The sequence below is a fragment of the Miscanthus floridulus genome, chromosome 1, assembly GCF_019320115.1.
Source record: "Miscanthus floridulus cultivar M001 chromosome 1, ASM1932011v1, whole genome shotgun sequence".
In the NCBI taxonomy this organism is placed as follows: Eukaryota; Viridiplantae; Streptophyta; class Magnoliopsida; order Poales; family Poaceae; genus Miscanthus; species Miscanthus floridulus.
In genome coordinates this window covers 36,896,852-36,917,223 of record NC_089580.1, presented here as the reverse complement: position 1 = coordinate 36,917,223, position 20,372 = coordinate 36,896,852, and the positions used below count along the sequence as shown (strand labels likewise).

The window sequence follows — 20,372 nt, the reverse complement described above, 5'->3', positions numbered from 1 at the left end:
CAGCCTATGCCTATGGCCACGGGGAGAGCAGCGGTAAAAGGGATTTCACTGGGATAAAACTCCACAGTGACTCGTTATGCATTCCGTCATAAATTCATTCACGTGCCCTTAAAACCGATGAATTAGCACCAGCAGAGGGAGTACTCCCTCGGTCTAAAAAAACCCCGCAAGTTCAGCTAAAGTTAGACGGTTATAAATTTAACCAGATTTATAGAAAATACATACCAACATATTTATGTTATCATCAAATTTGTGTATATTTATTTAGTGTCGTAAATATTAATACTTGCCTTTGTAAACTTGGTTATACTTATCGTCCTGTTCGTTTGGACTGATTTGGCTTATAAGCTATGACTGAAAGTACCGTTGACTGATTTGGCGTGAAAGAAAAATACTGTTCATTAGCTGATAAGCCATGACTTATAAGCGATCTACGAGCAAGTGAACAGGCTGTAGTTAAACCTAGTTTTGTTTAGCACGTACGTACGCAGGGAGCAGACAGCATTGTCCCGGCATACATTTAACATTTGCTTCAGCCACAAGCTGCGACAAACAGAGGGCATCCAACCCGACGAGAAAGCCGTCGTCGCTTTTGCTCATGCGCAAGCGCAAGCGCAAAACACTTGAAAGACACCTTTTTTCTCTTCTTTCTTTCTTGCTTTTCTTTGATGCTTCTTCTATTATTTCCAAACGAGAGAATGAAAAAGGAAGTTGGTAAAGGCCACTGAGATGCCCTATGTAATTATAAAATGGTCACTTCCAACTACAACAACCGAATCATGCCTTGTCCTATCTCACTCGCTCTGTCACTCACTACCACCGACGCACTAGTAGTAGAACGTACTGGTAGCTTATGTGGCACAAAAATGGGGGTCACTATATTAGGACACTCAGATGCGTGATTTTGGAGAAACGCGACGATTCGATATTTTCCGTGGAAATTTGGATCAACTCCGGCTCTGGTTCCACTGCACACTATAGCAGAAAGATAGACCAGAAGCCAATAAAGCTATTATTTTTAGTCTCGTCAGTCTTGATTCTTCCACGTGTCTATCGGAAGAGTAAATCCGTTTGAAGCTATGCCAAACAGGGTCCTATGCCTGCCGGGATTGTGTCCGTTTGACAAGGCAGGAGAGTGAGACCAAATCCCTCCGAGTTTAGTAGATGCAATCATGCAAGACTTCGTAACACGGGTTTCTTCTCTACTAAAAACCGTCTTACGAAAAGTCCTTGAATGCTTAGTAACTGCGGCATATATATATATATACACACACACACATGGCGTCATTGTACCCATATGGATAGGACAGCAGAGTGGCAGAGTACACATGCTGGAGACGACAGACGAGGAAGTCACACCACGTCAGCTGATGGCCCGAACAGGAGACGAGAGCGAGAGTCATGGGCACAATTCAGAGCCGTTATCACAGCTGATGGTCTGCTGTCAGTGAATCAGTGATAGAGGAGCAGAGCTGGCAGGTTCATTTGTCCACTTATATACGGGGGCATACGCTAAAAAAGCAAGCAAACAATAAACACACGGGTTGTACGTATACGTATAGTAGTATGCTCTTACTCTACTGGATTTTTTGTTTGTTTGTTTAAGCCCTCGATCTACTGCATTTGATACGTGACTCAGACATCAGTCGTGTTCGAGCAGTTGAAACATCTGCGCGCTCACAGCTGCTGCCCAGCTACACTACACTACTACATTACAAACATGCATGCATGTCGAATGTCTGTGTCTCATCTTTGACAGTTGACACATATGTTTCGTTTCGTTTCCTTTCATTTCCTTTCCTAATCAAGCAAGCTGGAAGCCACTTTCGAGTTGGATTTACACAGCCAACCTCACGTATTCATTCCGATCTTATCACGTCCAATACCTCTCTTTCTCTACACGCAAACATTCCAGCTGAAAGAAACAGATCACCTACCAATGTAAGAACATGCGTGTGCATGATCAGGTCACTCACTCTGCTGGTCTGCTGCCCTACTTAGCCCTTCTTTAGTTTCCACACCAAAACTTTACACCATATCACATCGAATGTTAGGACACATACATGGAGTATTAAATATAGACTAAAAATAATTAATTATACAGATTACGACTAATTTACGAGACGAATCTTTTAAACCTAATTAGTCAATGATTTGGCAAAAAAAAATGCTACAGTAACACATATGCTAATAGTAGATTAATTAGGCTTAATAAATTCGTCTCGTAGTTTACTGATGAATTCTGCAATTTATTTTTTTTATTAATATCCGAACACAACACCACGTAACACCCGACATGACACGTCAAACATTTCCGGCCACGAACTGAACAATGCCTTAGTTTCAAAGCACGCACCTTCTTCGAGAGAAACTAAAACGCGTAACGGTGGTAGTCTAGCACTAGCAGGCCCTGCTTACTACTAGTACTCATGTTTCAGAGCTTTTCTTTCCTGTGGTGTGTGTGCATGTGTGTCTGCATAACACTACACTAGTAATTCCTCAGTCCCCAAAAGATTACAGTACAAGTCTAGAACAGTACCATATTTTACTACGTCAAGTTTAACTAATTATAAAAAATATAAATATTTATAATATTAAATAAATATCATTATATTAATTACGAAATGTATTTTCATAATAGATTTATTTAGAGCTATAAATGTGAATATTATTTATAAAAAAACTTATCAAACGTAAAACACTCTGACCAGCACGCAACCCAACAGTTGCATCCTTTTCAGTAGAACAGAATGATGGCCAGTGCATGCCTTGCACCGCCTCACCGACAGCACGAGCATAGCATGGGCGTCGGTGGAGGTGGTGGGGTACTGGATGTTCCCGTACTTGAGGAACACGCGGCGTGAACTCGACACGGGCTGATCTGATGAGCGACCCATGCACGTATACATACGGCTCTACCTGGGACCGTATAGGTGTCGGTACGGTGTCACCACCTGAACTTGGGTCAGAGCTCTCTCATCGTACAACTTCAAAGCTCAGTCTGGAAATCCTTGCGTTAAATTAGAACCGCTTCGATCGGACTGTCTTCGATGTTCGTTCCAAATTATAAAACGTTTTAGTTTTTCTATCTAGCTAGTAAAGCTATATTTAGAAAAGCCAAAAAATCTTATAATTTAGAATAAAAGGACTAGTGTAGAGCATAATATGCCCACAAATTCTTCGGAAGATCATGCAAGCAAAGGAAGGGAAGGGATATCAGAGAGCTGAGTGCCTACTAGCTAGGTAGGTTATCACTGCATCACAAAATTAACTGTAAATAAAAGAACCAAATAGTCCTGCATGCCACAAGGCACGGAACGGCAGTAGTACGTACCACTGTCTATCATCTCGCTTGCCCGTGAAGCAACAAGTTGCCGAGAGGTTAGCATGCAGGAGCCAAAGCTACTTCATCAGTGCTCTACCCTACTCTAGGTTGCATTTCATTTCATTTCATTTCATTTCCAAGCTAAGCAGGACTTTGGTGCCCTAGTACGATAGTACTACTCCTCAGTCCTCACCTCCATGCCTGTTTCCCCCCATGGCGAGCGCGGGCCCACGTGTGTGTTCACGGTTCACGAGCCCACTCATGTGCCGAAGGCTGCCCTTGCCGCCCACGGAGAGCTACACACTTGGACCTGGGGCATGCCTGCCTGAGCCACTGGAGCAGCTAAATGAGAGCAACATTTCAGCTGCAGCAAATATAATGGCTCGCTGTTTTGTTTGGCAGCCAGAGAGGAAATTAGGAGGACTGGGCTCATCTGACGAAGCTACGTACAGCGCTGCTTGCCCTCTATCTTCAGGCCCATCTATAAAAGCAATTCTGATTTTGTTATCTGTAAATGTTTAGGCACGAATCCATGCATGCGTGTGTGGAGACTAGTAGCATGGAGAAAGTAGTTTGGGTTTGTTTGACTTATAAGCCATGACTGAAAGTACTATTGACTAGTTTGATGTGAGAGAAAAATACTATCCGTTGACTAATAAGACAAGGCTTATAAACCAAAGATCAAGCAAACAGGCTGTAAACTGGCAGCAAAGATACGGAGACTGAGAGGCCTGACCCTGACCCGTCTACAGTAGTCTGGCAGAGGGCGGAAAAATACTCGCAAAACTCATTGACCATGATATATAATTGGTCACTGTGTCTGCATAAAAGGATGGAACATTTTCACTGTACCTCGCAGAGACAGAAGCACAGAAAGCACGTGCAGGATGGCATAGGATAAGGTCCCCCCCCCCCCCCCCCCCCCCCCCCCCCCCCTCTTCCATTTGTCTCTCTCTAGCCAGTACACTCCGGCTGGCGGCTGCACCACCTTGACCTTTGAGGCTTGCCCATACAAATGCCTGACAAGGGGAGACAGAGTTTCCATGCGTCCACTGCTAGACAGACGTCAAGCAACTTAGAGCAGTGCAGATTATGAAGTTTTATAACACCAAAATATACAAATGTCTGTTCACCATATAAGCCTGGCCTATTTGGCAGGGCTCGTCTGGCTCTGGCTTTTGCAGAAAAGCCCTGCTAAACATTTTTTTAAAGGAGTTGTTTTTTTAGTAAAAAGTAGAGAAATCAGAGTCGTTTTGGAGAAGCCGTGCCAACCACCCCCTAAGGGCCCGTTCGGTTAGGCATTCCCGGCCTGGAACGGTCAGGAATATTTCCAGCCCAGTACAAAATATAGAATGGTTCCAGGCCCAGAACAGTTCAAGCTATTCCGGGCTGGAAACAGACGGGCCCTAAGTATTGTTGGTGCTTCTGGCTAGAAAAACCACCTCCCCGAAGGAAACACGATGACAATTTTCTACTTCTCCTTGTCACGATGAAACATACTAGTCGTCCTCAGCACTACTTCAGCAGTATTTTTCAGCGAACGAATAATATTTTTCTCTCACAATATTTTAGCATAAGCCAAATTTCAGCGAAACAAACAGGGCCATCCTGCTTTTTTAAGAAATCAAGAGTTTCAAATTTAACTAAACACATATCAAATTACTGATATGTATAATGCATAATAAATATTGTAAGATATGATTACAATCTTTTAAAAAACTGACTTCTTAATAAGGGATAAGGGAGATGTGCAGATATTTTGGTACAAACTTCCAGCCTCCTCCGCGCTTCACGGGCGCGTCGACACGTGGCCCCGGGAGCCTCCGCCTGGGCGACGGTGCGATGGAGCGGATCGGTGCCCGGCCGCAACTCGCCTGCTCACCAGTGACAAAAATGTGTAGTTTCTTCCTGAAGCTGAGTTGTGTTAGAATGGTGTAATTCAATGATTCTTGGCACTAGAACAAGCGCTGTTGTGCAATACGTAGGATGCGGTGCTGTGATCTGTGAAACTGTCAATGTGTGTAGTTGGTTTGCACCGGCCTCCACATTTGAATAATTCTGACAAAAAAACATTTGATGTGTCTGTGGTCATGAACTTGTTTTATTTTTGTGCTTGCTTGTTTGTTTCAAGGCAGAAGGGAGGAGGAAACCGACCGAGGAAGCAGCCAGGCCGGTCCTCGCCTACCGCAATCCTCCTTCAACCACGCCGGCACCATATCCGTTGTTGGCTGGCCTTGACCGGCTCGTCGTCGTCCATGGGGCATGGCTGCGGCACGGGCGGAGCAGGAGTGCATGACGGCAGTTGTGCCGGCGTTGCTAAACCCGAGGCAGGGTGATGATCTCCTCTCCTGAACGGCCAGGACAATAAGGCCCGGGCTTCCCGGTGCTGGAGCTCGTCTCCTCTACAGGCTTCAGCAGCGCGCCACTGCACGCTCTCGACGAGCATCTACCTCCGCCATGGTTGATGCATCTCTGTCCGGCACGAAAGATTCACCGTGTGTTCATGCGCGAGGCTGCCTTCAGACCTCGTCCTCAGCTTCCTGCAGATGGCCGTCGCATGACGAGCATCCGTCGAGAGCCAAAGGGGTTCTTATATAAGAACAAACAGGGCAAAAGTTTATGTATACAGATGCGGAACACTTTACTATTTTCACAAAATTTGAACCAACTTTTACTGGAGCTGCGAAAATGCGAGATCTTCAAATCAGTGTTTTCAGATGCAACCCCCCAAAATTGTCTTGGATCATTTATAATACCAATCCATTTAAATTTCAAATGTTTTTTTACCACCTGCAGTTTCACGTCGTCATTTTTCTAGCGAAATACAACTACTTAGTTGCAAAAAACAGTACTGGTAATTCGGGTGCAACAAGGAAACATATGCTGCCTGAGATTCAAAGGGCTGCGAACCGCCACATCAAATGAAGCTTTATACGTTCCGACAACACTTTTACATGGTTACAGACAATATGGGCCAATGAAAAAAAAATACTGTGGCATACAATGCACGTTGGGTGATCTGAATGGTTAGAATAGAGCTAACCGAGCGACAGTAACAAAACTACTGGCATCGATCGACATCAGACTCCAAAATCACTGAAACAAACACTGGTTGAAGCAGCCTCTTTTTTCTGCTGAGGTTGCCAAATATCCCCCAGATTACACACACATGGCAAATATGATATAGTTGACTCAGCTTTGATCTTCGTACCGTAACACGATTCATTTACACATTTCACCTCTTCATGAGAACCTGCAAGTTTCAGTGGGGTTAACAATTACCAAGAGCAACAATAATAACTTTAAAACACATGCAATTTTTTTTTAAAAAAAATATAGGACTTGAATAATAATAATATTTCCTGAGAAACCATATCCTTTGGAGAATATTCCAGAGCCATCTACTCCCAACACCATAAACTTGAACTAATTAAGCGTGATTCAAAGTGATTCTCTTTGATTGTAGTAAGTAGCCAAAAGAAAATGAAGGTAAACTATAATGTGGTTGCAATAAGTTCTTCAGCCACAGTTCAACTGATATGAAACTAGGTTCCCAGCCTATTAGTATTAGTAACTTCAAACATCAACAATGGGTCAGACAATTCACATTTCAATTCTCAGGAGCTAATATTGGACAACAACTGGATGGATAATTGAATACACCTTCAGCTTTAAGCATATGCCCCTTTCTAAATCTGAAAAGTGTATCTAGTAGACAGAAAACTGTCATGATGATTACATGTTCCCAGCAAACCATCTAAAAAGAATGAGGGATGCTTGAATAGCTGTAAGCAGCCTCAAATTGGCACATTTGATCTGCTGAACTTCTTCCTCGGGCGAGTATCTACCAGCAGATCTAAATTGCTACCTGCCTCTCTTTTTTTGCAAGGTGTATTTTGTTTCATTAGGAAAAGAATTTGAAGAGCAATTACTATAGTGATATTTTATTTATGAGATAAAAAAATATAATCATAAATAAGATTTTTTTAATACATGAATCTAATGACATCAACTGTGTCAAAAAAATATGTGTTAAAGAAGTAATCGGTAGTCAAAGGCTTGTAAAAACGAAATAAGCTTGTAATTTCAAACAGAGGGAGTACATGATTTCATCATGCAGTGTTCCAGTGACAGAATATTTCTATCGTCCTAACGCATTATGACATCCTGGGAGCTAAAACAGAGCCTAAACAGTTGAAGATCCAAAAGAAATGAAGGAATAAAACAGTGTAGAATAATTTAAATGCTAGCTAACATATGTACACCTCTACATCGGATCATTAACAAATAGGTACTGTTGACAACTACACAACCGGTTGGACACAGTATTGTCAGGTTTAGCTAACAGGTACAAGTGAATTAGTCCCATCAAAGGAACATCAAATAGACACTAAGATGAACAAATGGATCAAGATTAACCTGATCACAATGCCATTTCCGCTTGGAGTGCAGCAAGCTCATCATCTTCAGCTGTAGCTTTCTGTGGAGCAGGGCGAGCTGGTTGCTTGTTGGCTGGGACATGTACTGGATGCACTGGAGGAGCTGCAACAGGCTCCAGAAGCTGAGATTCCAACTCTGCTCCCTCCAGTTCTTCAAGTTCCGCTTCCAGTTCATCCTGTAAGTTTTTTCAGCGCAATAAGTGGTAAGTGTGTCAGAGAAAACTATGCACAGCTAGATTGCAAATCTTAAATGCCTAAGTGAATTGCCTCGTCGAAATCAGCAGAAGCTCCAAGAGGAGCTGACAAAGCATCCTGAATTTGTTTCATATTTTCAGTCTGTTCGTTAATTTCATCCATGGTCTTGTCGACATCATCAATGTTTCTGCAAGGACATGGTAAATAATCATTTCAAGACCTTGAACGACTAGGTGCGCAAATCCTAAAATGGACTCAAAACTAATACTAACGTTGCTTTTTGCATCGCTTTCATAGCTGCAGCTCCAGTTCTCAAAGCATCAACAGTCTCTGTTGTAGCTTTAGCTGCTTCTAACATGATCATCTGGATAAAAATGGGTTATACAGTTAACACATATAACTTACGGTAAACAAAAAGCTCAAAGTTTGAGTGCAAATATACCTGATCATGGATTCTCAACTGAAAATTTCCAAGCTGCTCAATTTGTTGCTCATAAAGTTTTTTCCTCTTTAAGGATTGGATCGCCGCTGTTAAGAGGAAGTTTAATTGTATTAGCACAAGTTTCTATAAATCCAGTCTCCATTGCATAAAAAAGGAAGTTGGTAGCATTTAAATATGATCAACAATAGTTTAAATGGAAGCCAAAAAGAGGAAAAATAAAGTGAACATAAGCTGTATTAGCTAATAATGCATGATCATGAGGTCTATAGGTAAAAGATGTTGAAAATTGCTCCACAAATAACGGACCATGGAATTTGCATTCTATGTGGATCTATTACATTGCAGGTGCACACAAGCCTAAATTCATTTTGATAAAATACTATGTCAGCATGGTGACACAATACTGACAATTATAAGCACAATAACTATGTCTAAGGAAATACCCGCATATTTGTTGATCCAATGCACCATGCACCAAAGAAATTTTATATACACAAATATGATGGGTAAGCCTAAATTCATTTTGATAAATATACTATGTCAACATGGTGACACAATTCTAACAATGGTAAGCACAATAACTGTATCAAAAGAAATACCCACATATTTGTTGATCCAATGCACCATGCACCAAAGAAATTTGTATGCACAAATACACAAATATGATGGATAAGCTTAGAGAGCAACCTGTGCACCGAGGAAATTCAGATTACTTTACAAAAAGCATGTCATCTCCAATCGTACTGCCAGAGCACAAGCATACATTTCAAACTGCACTATTGTGGTTTACCATACCTCTTTTATTCTTTGCTTTTGAGAACTCCTTGGCTCTCTCAAGCTCAGCGGCTGCTTTTTTCTCCAGCACCTTTTCTTTCTTCTCCAGCATATCAAGTGTCTGAATATAAATAAAGTGAGCTTTTAGAACTTTATAGTTTACTATCGCACATTACATGTGCCAAGTTGGAAGCTATAACAAAAGCATAGTTCACTAGTTGGCTAAACATATACAAAGAGTTAACGATACTGATCCCTTCCTAATAAGTAAAATGTTAGAACTTCAGGACAAAATATAGAAAATCAAAGAATGATCAGACTATAAAGGTATTGATCATAAATAGATGGAGCTTATGCCATGGGAAGAACTTAAGCATCCCATAAGTTGAGATGAATTTAACAACATGTGAGAGTTCCAAGACACTAAAGTAGAAGGGTGGGAATTTTTGTCGTGCACATGCATGATAAGGCAACAAGTGATGTTATATTTTGGTTAAACCTTATAATAACAGTTCAATACAAAATGAAGGGTACTCTGAGGTCGCGATTATATTTAGGCAGCCAAAATAAGAAAACATCAATACTGTTATGGTGGGAAAACAGTACCACCGTCGGGATCGCACCAGTGGCTAGAGCTGATCACCAAGGAAGCTGGCCGAGCGGCACAGCGCCCAGGGCGCGGTCACCACGGCTCCTGAAGCCGGGTCACTCGGTTCATTTAGTTGATCAAGTCAATTTGCTTTGTTCCCTTTGAATTGTTGGCAAGAGTGAATTTAGGAAAGTTTGTTATGTTTGTAAGCTGCCTATATGGCACAGACATTCCCGAATGAATGGATCAGCCTGGGTTTGAGATCTAATCTCCCTTGGGCTCCCACCCCGAGTCGTGTTGTCTCTCCTGTCCACGCGCCGAGCACGGCGCCCGCTCGCCGCCGGGTCACCAGGCCGCAGCCAGCAATCTCCCCTCCCTACTTCCTCCGTAGCAAGTCACGGTGCCGTAACAACCTGGTATCAGAGACCATGTCGTCCTCGGCACCTATCCCTCCCATCCCGCCCTCCGCCGCCGCACCTGCCGCCACCACCGATGCCGATCCCACCAGCTCCACCGCCGCGCCCTCCATTCCCAACTTCTCCACCGCCATCGTACCCTCGGCGCCTCTGCCTTTGGGTACGCAAGCACCGCAGCAGCCTCTCTCGGCAGCGGAGGCATTCCACCAACTCACGACGGCCATCTAAAAAGAACACCTTAATGGAAGTAACACAAGGTAATCATACACCAGGAAATAAATAAAGAAGACAGAAAGGTCACCTCATTTAACTTGTCCAGAGTGGCCAAAGCATTGGAGTTGGCCTGCTCCTTGGGCTTCCCGAAGATCCTATTGAACATGGACATGGCTACAACACTCGCAACAGAAACTCAACAACACCTGAGATAATCTTTGCCAAGCAATCGAAGTTAGCAGGCATAATACGTGCACATACGCTTGTAACTAGATTCAGATCCGAATACAAATAGTCGTATGTTAGGGTTTGGGCGCTCGGTTTCGCACAGCAGGAAGGGAAGACCAAGGAGATGGCGTCCCTATGGATTACGTTAAGGTTTGGGCGCACGGCTTCGCACAGCAAGAAGGGAAGACAAAGGGGAGGGCATACCTGGCGGTGCTCGTCGCCGGCGAAGATGGGGCGGCAGCGACGGCCGGCCCAGTCGTCGGTGGGTGGGGGTTGCGCGCACGCTTGGGAAGTTGGGGCCTCGTCCGGTGCTGTGGGCTTAGATGGGCCGCTTGACTGTCCCGTCCGTCCCTGCCTGAGCTGGTCGAACGGCCCGGATGCATCGACTGCAGGGAGACGTCGACACGGCCGACGTCGGGTGATTTGATTCCGAAAATGACGAGGCGATGGATCCATTTCCTTGTACCTGCTTACTCCCTCCGTCTATAAAAAAAAAACGTAATTCTTGAACATAGACATGACGCGTGTCCAGGTTTAAAACTAGAATTGTGTTTTTTTTTTTACCGGAGGGAGTATTCGCAAAGGAACGACCTGTGTTCTTCGTACTCCAGGAAGGGAAGGCAACCTCGTTCAAGCATTCAGTAGCAAAAAGGAAAGACAACCTAATACCAAACATGGACCACGTATCTCAACTGTCATATGCAGATGTGTGAAATTTATGAGTTCCACTTAAAACGAGCAATGTTCAATAGTGATGACGACTGCCTGTTCATGTTCGATCTTAGCACCTGACGCCCCAAATTTCTCCGTTTCAGAGTCTTATTCCTTGGCAACCTGAAACAAATGAAATCCTAAATTTGTTGCATATGCTATAAACGGTTCCTCTTGGGAAACTAACTACAAAGTTTGAAAGGATCTCTGTTGTGTATAGAAATATAAACGTCTTTTGAGGAACTAACTATACAGCCTGTTCGGTTGGCTAGTTAGTATCGTTGCTGATTCGTGAAGAAGTACTGCTGGCTGGTTTGTGTGAGAGAAAAATACTGTTCCGGCTGAAAATTTACGATCGTTTACGACAAGCCACAGCCAAACGAACAGGCTGATAGCTTACTCCCTCCGTCCCAGATTAAATGGATGTCTGGAGTTCAAATTTTTTCCCAATTTAATCGATCACATAGGTCTCCAGTCCTAACCTGGCGGACAGAGCTGCAGTACCTTTTCACCAACGCCAGCGCATGGGAGCATTCCTGGCCACAAGTTTTTTTTTCTCGATAATTCCTGGCCACAAGCTAACTGTCTCCATATGCATAGAACGTCAGATGAATGTCTTACTATAGGGGTAGTTCTGTCATTTTGCACATGTCTTAAGTTGCCTCTTTGAAATCTAGATGTGCTTTTATTTCGGGACGGAGGGAGAAGTATCATCCTCACATGTCATAGATGAACTTTGAAGACCTTTTTCTTCTGTTATTAATTAGGAATACAGTTTAACATTAAGCGACACATACTCCAAGGATTTGGCTGCTTAACTTCAAGTGCTTCAGTTGCTCGCGTGGAAAGAAATACCACACTATGAGGACAAGAGTGGAAGAGCCCTAAGACATGACATCATATTGAGAGGTCAGGCATTAGAATTCGGTGAGGACATTATGATCGAAAACTTCCAGCAGGTCGACCAAGTGAGACACGCTTATCATTGTTAAGACTGGTGGCACCAATACTATTATATACTCCTGTGTACCACAGTTTGAGCCTTTTGGGTGTTTCTTTATCATCTTCTTCTGCATTTTCTTTGATCGACTATTTTCAAGAATATTGCACACAGCTATTACAAGATCACTCTATCTCTCACTAGCAGCAAGCTGCATTTAGAAACCAAGTTACCATTATCAAGTCAATAGATACATTGTATGGATAATGCATAGCATGCAATTCAACATATGACGTCCCTTACTCATGCATCTCCACAAGATATTCTTAAGTTACCGAAATTTGACGAAGATGTAACTCCTAACCTACAACACTTACTAGATAACAAAAGTTAAGGTTCACCTCTGTAAAACTACGCACCGTCACAGAGAGGTCGTGGCCAACAACAGTTGGGTGCAAGATTTGGCCGGAGCGCTGACTCTGCAAATGCTGCTGGTTTACTTGCGCGTTTGGGACATGGTTCAGGAAGTTCAACTTTCCGATGATGTTCCAGACACTCTGATTTGGCCGCTGGGTGCAAAAGAGCTTTGTCTGCTCAGCACTCTCTCTGGTTAGCCTTGCACAAAAGATGCCGGACGGCTGATCGGCGCTGTTGACATGGACTTCAGGAGTCGAACTCTTGCGCGCTGTGTGACCAGGCACCTGAGGAGATTGATCACCTGCTGTTAAGCTGTGAACAGTTTGGGCAAGAGTTCTTCAGGCTGTTGGATTGCTGGATCTTGCTCCTCAGAACCACATCTGCTTCTGGTCTTGGTGGCTGCAGTCCAGGAAATCAGTCCCAAAAGCATCGCGGAAGGGGTTGGATGCTTCGGAAGGAAAGGAATGAGAGGAGTTTCAAGAATGTGTCTGTTATGACCGGCGTGGGCTATTCACGCCGCAAGCCCGCTAGTGGCCAGGAGCCTAAAAGCCCATATTTATATTATTAGAATATTTCCTATTTTAGTTGAGAGACATATAAATACTTGTAAACATTATTGAGATGGCAAGCAGAAACAATCTATTGTTTCCGGCTTCCCCGGGGAGCCGGGAGTTTCTAACCCTAGCCGCCTCTACTGTTCACGCGTTACTGTAGCTACGCGAGGGTTCTAGGGCTACAGCCGTAGCCGCCACTCCCTCGCTGCAGCCACGGCGCTGGCGCGCCGTCTTTCTCGTGCACTTCGACCTCGCCCTCCAACCTCTCACACATACAACCTACGATCCCTCTCCCGCAGGACTAGGGATTCTAACAGTGTCATCGTCGGCGGCATCTCTCGTTGTGGCAGTTGTAGAAGAATGCAGGCTTTGGGACCTTGCAGGGTTCAGACAGCTACGTCGCTTGCTACCGTCGTCGCCAAACATTGTATTTTCATATTACAAGCGTGTGCTTTGGGGTGTCTGTGTGTTTGTGTGCGGTAACCTCGGATTACCGCTCGTTGTAATTTTAGATTACCGCCCATTGTAATTTTAAAAACTCTTCTTCCTCTTAATGAAATATGTACCTCGTGGTACGGTCAAGAGAAAAAACTTCTGTAAAAACTATATAAAAAGTCATTTTGCTAAGTTCTAGCAAGCACGTAAAGCGAAATGACATCGTGTTACACATGTGCTCTCACGGCGATCCCTAGAGAATTACAGCGGTTTGCTTGTGGTAGTGAGCAGATGGAGATAGCCCAGTCTGATCTTTGTACTTTGTGATCAGAAATAGTATGTTGAAGTAAACCATGTGTTAACCCTGATGCAGATGTGCCACAAGTGCTGTTCGATAACATTTGAAGCTGATTGAGGGCTGCACAACTATGGAGGACAGCTTGAGTACACAATTCAACATGGATTTCGATGAGAGAAAATTTGGTTCAGAAGACAAAAGATTGAGGACTCAAACTGAGTACGAGTCATATCTTACCAATTATGTCAACACTAAACACCCTTAAAAGATCATTGGATAACATTTTGATCATTGCATATTCAGATAGCATACTGCATCAGCTAATATGCATGGATGTAAAAAGAACATGTCCACGGCTTGGATTTTGCAATCTAACGAGTATCAATTGGAGTACATGATCTGAATATATGTTGTGTTTTCCTTGGTGACTGGATTTTGCTATTTTCTTGTTCTTTGGAGTACGTGTTTTCAGTGCAGTGGCTTTGGAGCGCTTGATGATTATTCAGTCTTTACCTTGGCTTAGTCCTCGATGAGTTTGTTCTCATTTCTCAATAGTTTCAATTACAAAAACCTGATAATCCAAAATCTCATTAAACTCTACAACCTACAAAGCCACGTTGCAAGTGCACACGGTTAGTGTCATGGTAATTCCAGCCGGTACCTCTAGACAAAATTTATCGATACTTCTGTGTGGCATCTTAGCCTGTTGTATGGGCTACGCTAGGGCTGGATAACGAGCTAGCTCGGCTCGTTATGACTCGGTTCGTTATAGCTCGTTAGGATAATGAGCTGGCTCGACTCAGCTTGTTAAGTAAACGAGCTAAAACTCTAGCTTGACTCGACTCATTTGGCTCGGGCGCTATCTCATTAACTATAGCAACCAATGCATAAATCAATAGATACTAATTTATTCTATGCATACATCACGACAAGTAAATAAATAAGTGTAATGCATAGTATACATCAATTCTAGACTTCAATCTCATGCATATAATATAAGATTAAGCTTAATTGTCACTAGTTTAGGTTGTCACACTACAAAGTATTTGGCTCGATTAGCTCGCGAGCTATAGCTTGCGAGCCAGCTCATTAACTCAACGAGCTAAATGCTCGGGACGAGCAAAGGTTAAGCTTGGCTAAGCTTGTTGACGGTGAAAATGACATGAGCTTGGCTAAGCTTCTTGAAAACACCATCAACGTGCCTCGGAATAAAAGGAAATGAGCATTACATGAGCATATTTTATACAAATAACATGGTTCCACATGTACATGGACTATTAGAGTATGTAGGTGAAATACAGGAAAAGGTGGGATCAAGGAGTAAACCTAGGGTCGCCCCCCCTATGACCCCCTTGGCCCTCAATCCAGGTGACAAGCAAGAAAACACACTTCTAAACATTTCCAACCATCAGATGCAAGTTGTGTTTTCTCTTGACGGCTCACACACATCAAACAGGGATTGATGGACCCACAACCAAAGAATTCAACATGAGAACACTCCAACACAACCTACACATCACCATGACATGTGAACCAAGCACCCCACAACAGCAGGAGGGTCAGCCTACCCTCCTATGGTCGCCCGACCCCCCCTGGAGCTCGCACCGCCTCTCCTCGCTAAACATGCAAAGAAGCACAACTCTGGTTAATCTCCACCCTGGATTTGATGGCAGTTTGATCTAGTGGATGGTGTTTCGAGCACTTGGATCCATGGGCCCACCAAAAGAGAATATTCCCTAGGATCAAGGAAGCATCTCCACTTCCCCAAGGCACCTCCTAGCACTATAAATACCCGTTACTCCCTCTCATTCAACTCACACTTTCCCACTCTTGGATAACTGAACACTTCATTCAGGTTTAGTTTTGTCTGACACTACATAGTTTTGGATCTCATTTTCTTGATGTGAGAAAGTATGCTAGAATGAATAATATGCTTCAACATGAAATAGAGCCAGATCCAGTAGCAAGCATGTTGTGTCGCCCTAGCGTCATTACTCGAAACCCTGAAGCATGCCTAACCAATACAGAAATAGAATAGAGCACATGAAGAACCTAAATAAACAATTTAGACACACAAGAAATAAAATTGAATATACTCACCCGTTTAATCTTTTTGCCAATAAGGCCAATGATAGTTTTTGTGCCCCCTTAAAACGAAAGAACTCAATCTCACCTTATTTCTTTATGAGAGTCATACTTGACATTTAGGCACTAAGAGTGGAATCTTCTTGTATACAGTTTTTTGCTATCAAGTTTGTTAGTAATGACATTTTCTTAATCAGTTAAGTGCAACAACACTCTTGGATCTGCTAGACGAATAATATCATTGGCATTTAGAAACTGTCAGACCAAAATTGTCAAATGACATGGTCACTGAGCTAAACTTATACGTGCAGCAAATCAAAGTCCTATAAGGATCCAAGATGGGGTACATAAGAAAATGGATAGTGTGAGATCCAATTTCCTTTGGTAAGGCCAACAAAAATTCAGGGCTAAGTGGGAGATGGTCTGTAGGCTAAAGGACTTAGGCGGGCTGGGTATTATTGATAGTAATTCTATGAATGAGTGCCTACTTGTAAAATGGATTTGGAAGATCCTTCGGGAACATGATACCTTATGGTTTAAAATCTTAAAAGCAAAATATTTGGATGGTTGTTCCTTTTTCTCTCCCGAATCAAAGGGGACTTCACACAGTTTTGGCAGTGTCTCCACAAAGTCAAACACTTTCAAATGGGGGCTATTTTTAAAGTTGGAAATGAGGTGAACTGACAGTTCTGCCAAGACTGTTGGTTATTGTAAGTTCTTTTGAAAATTGCATTTGAAAATCTCGCTGTTGGGTTGATCAGGAATGATATATTGACTTTAGGAGAACTCTTTCTATTGGGAATTTGAGGAATGTGAATCTTTACTCGGTCTTTTACAGCAAGTTTCTTTGGATGATGAATGCATTGATTATGTGACCTGGGTTCTTGATAGAAAGGGACAATTTTCCACCAAGTCACTCTACAGATTCTTGTCCAATAGAGGGTTTTCTAGTAGAATTGCTGGCATTATTTGGAAGGGTAGGGTTCCTATGAAAATTAATTTTTTATGAGGCAAGTTTTTAACAACAAGCTACAGGTGGGTAAGTCACTTATCAAACGTGGGTGGAAAGGGAATGGTAAATGTTGTGTATGTAACACCTGGGAAACGATTGATCATGTTTTCTTCCATTGTGTGCTGGCCAGATTGGCTTGGAGTATTTGTGAGGAGGTATTCAAATGGAATTCCAGATCGAGATCCCTGAAGGAACTCAGTGTAGCTCATGGGCAAGGGGCCCTTACCAAAAAAATTGATAATGTTTGTCTTTGCAGGATTTGCTTGGGCGCTCTGGACTACCAGAAACAAGATGTCGATTGAGCAAAAGTTTCCCAAGGCTCCCACTGATGTAGTATATCTTGCATTATCATACCTGCAAAAGTGGAGCATTCTGTTGAAGGACGCCGACCGGGAATGTACGGAGGCGATCAATGGGTAGATCATGAGCTGGCTGAGGAGTTTCAAGCCAAATGAAGTGATGGCCTCGGACATCATTGAACTTTAAGTTTTCTGTAATAGGCCTTCAGTTAGCAGGTCTGAAAACGCTGGATTGCCCAGTGTTGATCGTGGGGCCTCGTAACTCTTTAAATTATTTGTAATAGGCCTCGGTTTATGCTCTATTTTGGAAACACTGGTTTTCGTATCGGTTACTATTGCTTTCTATAAAAGCAGAGGTCTTCCTCCTTTAAAAAAAGTCCTATAAGGATCTAGATAAAAAAACCATATACATGTAATTTGGAACTATGGGAGAGTTTATATACCAGAGATCTAGTAGACACATTGAAAGGTCCTAATTGCTAGAGGGGAGGAGGGGTGAATAGTCTAATAAAAATTTCTACAACAACACTTAGCAAATCGGGTAGACAATTATGAGGCGAAGCAAGTGTTGCGCTAGTCTACTAAAAATACAAGTCACCTACCACAATTCTAGTTGATATAGTTTCTATCCACACAATAGCTATGTCACTACACTAAGTTAGTGTGCTCTCAAAGGCTAACTAAAGAGCCACACTAACCAAACTAACAAGCTCTCACAACTAGCTACACTAAAGAGCTTGACAACTAGTTTGCGGTAATATAAAGAGAGTGAGCAAGAAGGTTATACCGCCATGTCAAGGAAGGAGCCAATCAATCACAAGAATAAATAACAATGAAGACCAATCACCTCGGAATCAAATAATGAACACAATGATTTTTACTGAGGTTCACTTGCTTGCCGACAAGCTACTCCTCATTGTGGCGATTCACTCACTTGGAGGTTCACGCGCTAATTGGCATCACACGTCAAACCCTCAATAGGGTGCCGCACAACCAACACAAGATGAGGATCACACAAGCCACGAGCAATCCACTAGAGTACATTTTGGCTCTCCGCCGGGGAAAGGTCAAGAACCCATCACAATCACTACGATCGGAGTCGGAGACCATCACCAACCTCCGCTCGACGATCCTCGCTGCTCTAAGCCATCTAGGTGGCGGCAACCACCAAGAGTAACAAGCGAATCCCACAGCGAAATATGAACACCAAGTGCCTCTAGATGCAAACACTCAAGTAATGCGCTTGGATTCTCTCCTAATCTCACAAAGATGATGAATCAATGATGGAGATGAGTGGGAGGGCTTTGGCTCAGCTCACAAGGTTGCTATGTCAATATAAATAGCCAAGAGAGTGAGCTTGAGCCGGTCATGTGGCTTAAATAGAAGCCCCCATGAAATAGAGCCGTTGTACCTTTTCACTGGGCACAACACGGGGTGATCGGACGCTCTGGTAATATCGACCGGACGCTGGATCGCAACGTCCGGTCCTGCGATGCATGCCACGTGTCCCCTTTCTTCAAATGTTGATCGCCCGATCTCAACGGTCAAGTGATAACCGGACGCAGCAGCTCAAAGTGACCGGACGCTGAACCCCAGCGTTCGGTCGTTTCCAGTAAGCATCCAGAGACGACTTTTCACGACCGGACGCGTCCGGTCATGCTTGACCGGACTCACCCAGCGTCCGGTCACACTGTGACTCTTCTGTGCACTGCCACATCAGCAGGACCGGACGCAACCCTCTAGCGTCCGGTCACTAAGTGACCCAGCGTCCGGTCAGAGACCGACGCCAGCGTCATTGTAGCTTCTACTGACCGGACGCGTCGGTCCAACCGAGGCCAGCGGCCGGTCACTTCCAGTGACCTTTGTCTTTTCTGTCTAGGGCGCCGGTGGCACCGTCGGACTATCCACACTCTACGGGCGGACACTCCGCCAGTGAAGTTTCTAACCCTTGCTCAAATATGCTAACCACCAAGTGTATCACCTTGTGCACATGTGTTAGCATATTTTCACAAACATTTTTAAGGGTGTTAGCACTCCACTAGATCCTAAATGCATATGCAATGAGTTAGAGCATCTAGTGACACTTTGATAACCGCATTCCGATACGAGTTTCACCCCTCTTAATAGTATGGCTATCGATCCTAAATGTGATCACACTCGCTAAGTGTCTCGATCACCAAAACAAAATGGCTCCTACCATTTATACCTTTGCCTTGAGCCTTTTGTTTTTCTCTTTCTTCTTTTCAAGTCTAAGCACTTGATCATCACCATGACATCACCATCATCATGTCATGATCTTCATTTGCTTCGCCACTTGGAATGTGCTACCTATTTCATGATCACTTGATAAACTAGGTTAACACTTAGGGTTTCATCAATTCACCAAAATCAAACTAGAGCTTTCACACATCTGGCTGTCCAGCACCAGTTACAACGTGAAAGCGAGCATGTACTAAATGATGAAAAATTGTCTCTTTTTCACTACAAAAATGTATTCATACTTACTAATATTTTTTTTGATATTTTCTAAATGGATTGGAATAGCCATTGGTTCAACTGCACATGGTCTACCACAAATTTCTTCACCGGTTCCCATTATCAGTGTCACTTGCACAACAAAGAGGCTTTTTGATAATGCAAATATATTGAGGTGGCCTCTGGAGCATCCCAAAATGCAGGATAGATCAAACATAACTTTGTGACATCATCATTTAAAAAGAGAGTAGGATCAGATTAATATATTGACCGAGACCAGCTTAGAAAGAAGACTTCGTTGGATGAGAGAAAGAAGTGTTGTAAGAACTGTAGCTTTATGTGCACTATGTGGGTCTCCAAATACAAAAGAGTCGGTCTTTTGATGCCGCAAGCATAACTGTTGTATCTCTGGTACATACTCAACTTGATATCAAGCCCCAATTTCTCCATTTCAGAGCAATATTCCTAGGCAACGTAAACCAAATGGCATTCTGAGATGGATGGAGAACCTATAATATTTTTTAA

The 20,372-nt window shown here is 43.2% G+C and overlaps 1 protein-coding gene across 2 annotated transcripts; it reads right to left on the bottom strand.

Moving 5' to 3' along the window:
• Positions 1-6,247: 6,247 nt before the first annotated feature.
• LOC136479205 (vacuolar protein sorting-associated protein 32 homolog 2-like) lies at positions 6,248-10,982 on the bottom strand. 2 transcript variants are annotated; one of them, XM_066477145.1, is made up of 8 exons: positions 10,826-10,982; positions 10,482-10,599; positions 9,197-9,296; positions 8,402-8,487; positions 8,232-8,323; positions 8,032-8,146; positions 7,745-7,940; positions 6,248-6,578 (listed from the first exon to the last, which is right to left on the bottom strand). In XM_066477145.1, exons 2-7 carry the CDS (start codon positions 10,563-10,565, stop codon positions 7,749-7,751), a joined length of 669 nt encoding a protein of 222 aa, XP_066333242.1. In that variant the 5' UTR covers positions 10,566-10,599; positions 10,826-10,982; the 3' UTR covers positions 6,248-6,578; positions 7,745-7,748. The 2 variants fall into 2 exon arrangements, with proteins under 2 accessions (XP_066333242.1, XP_066333246.1); XM_066477149.1 differs by having other exon boundaries at positions 10,482-10,609; positions 10,826-10,979.
• Positions 10,983-20,372: the final 9,390 nt, after the last annotated feature.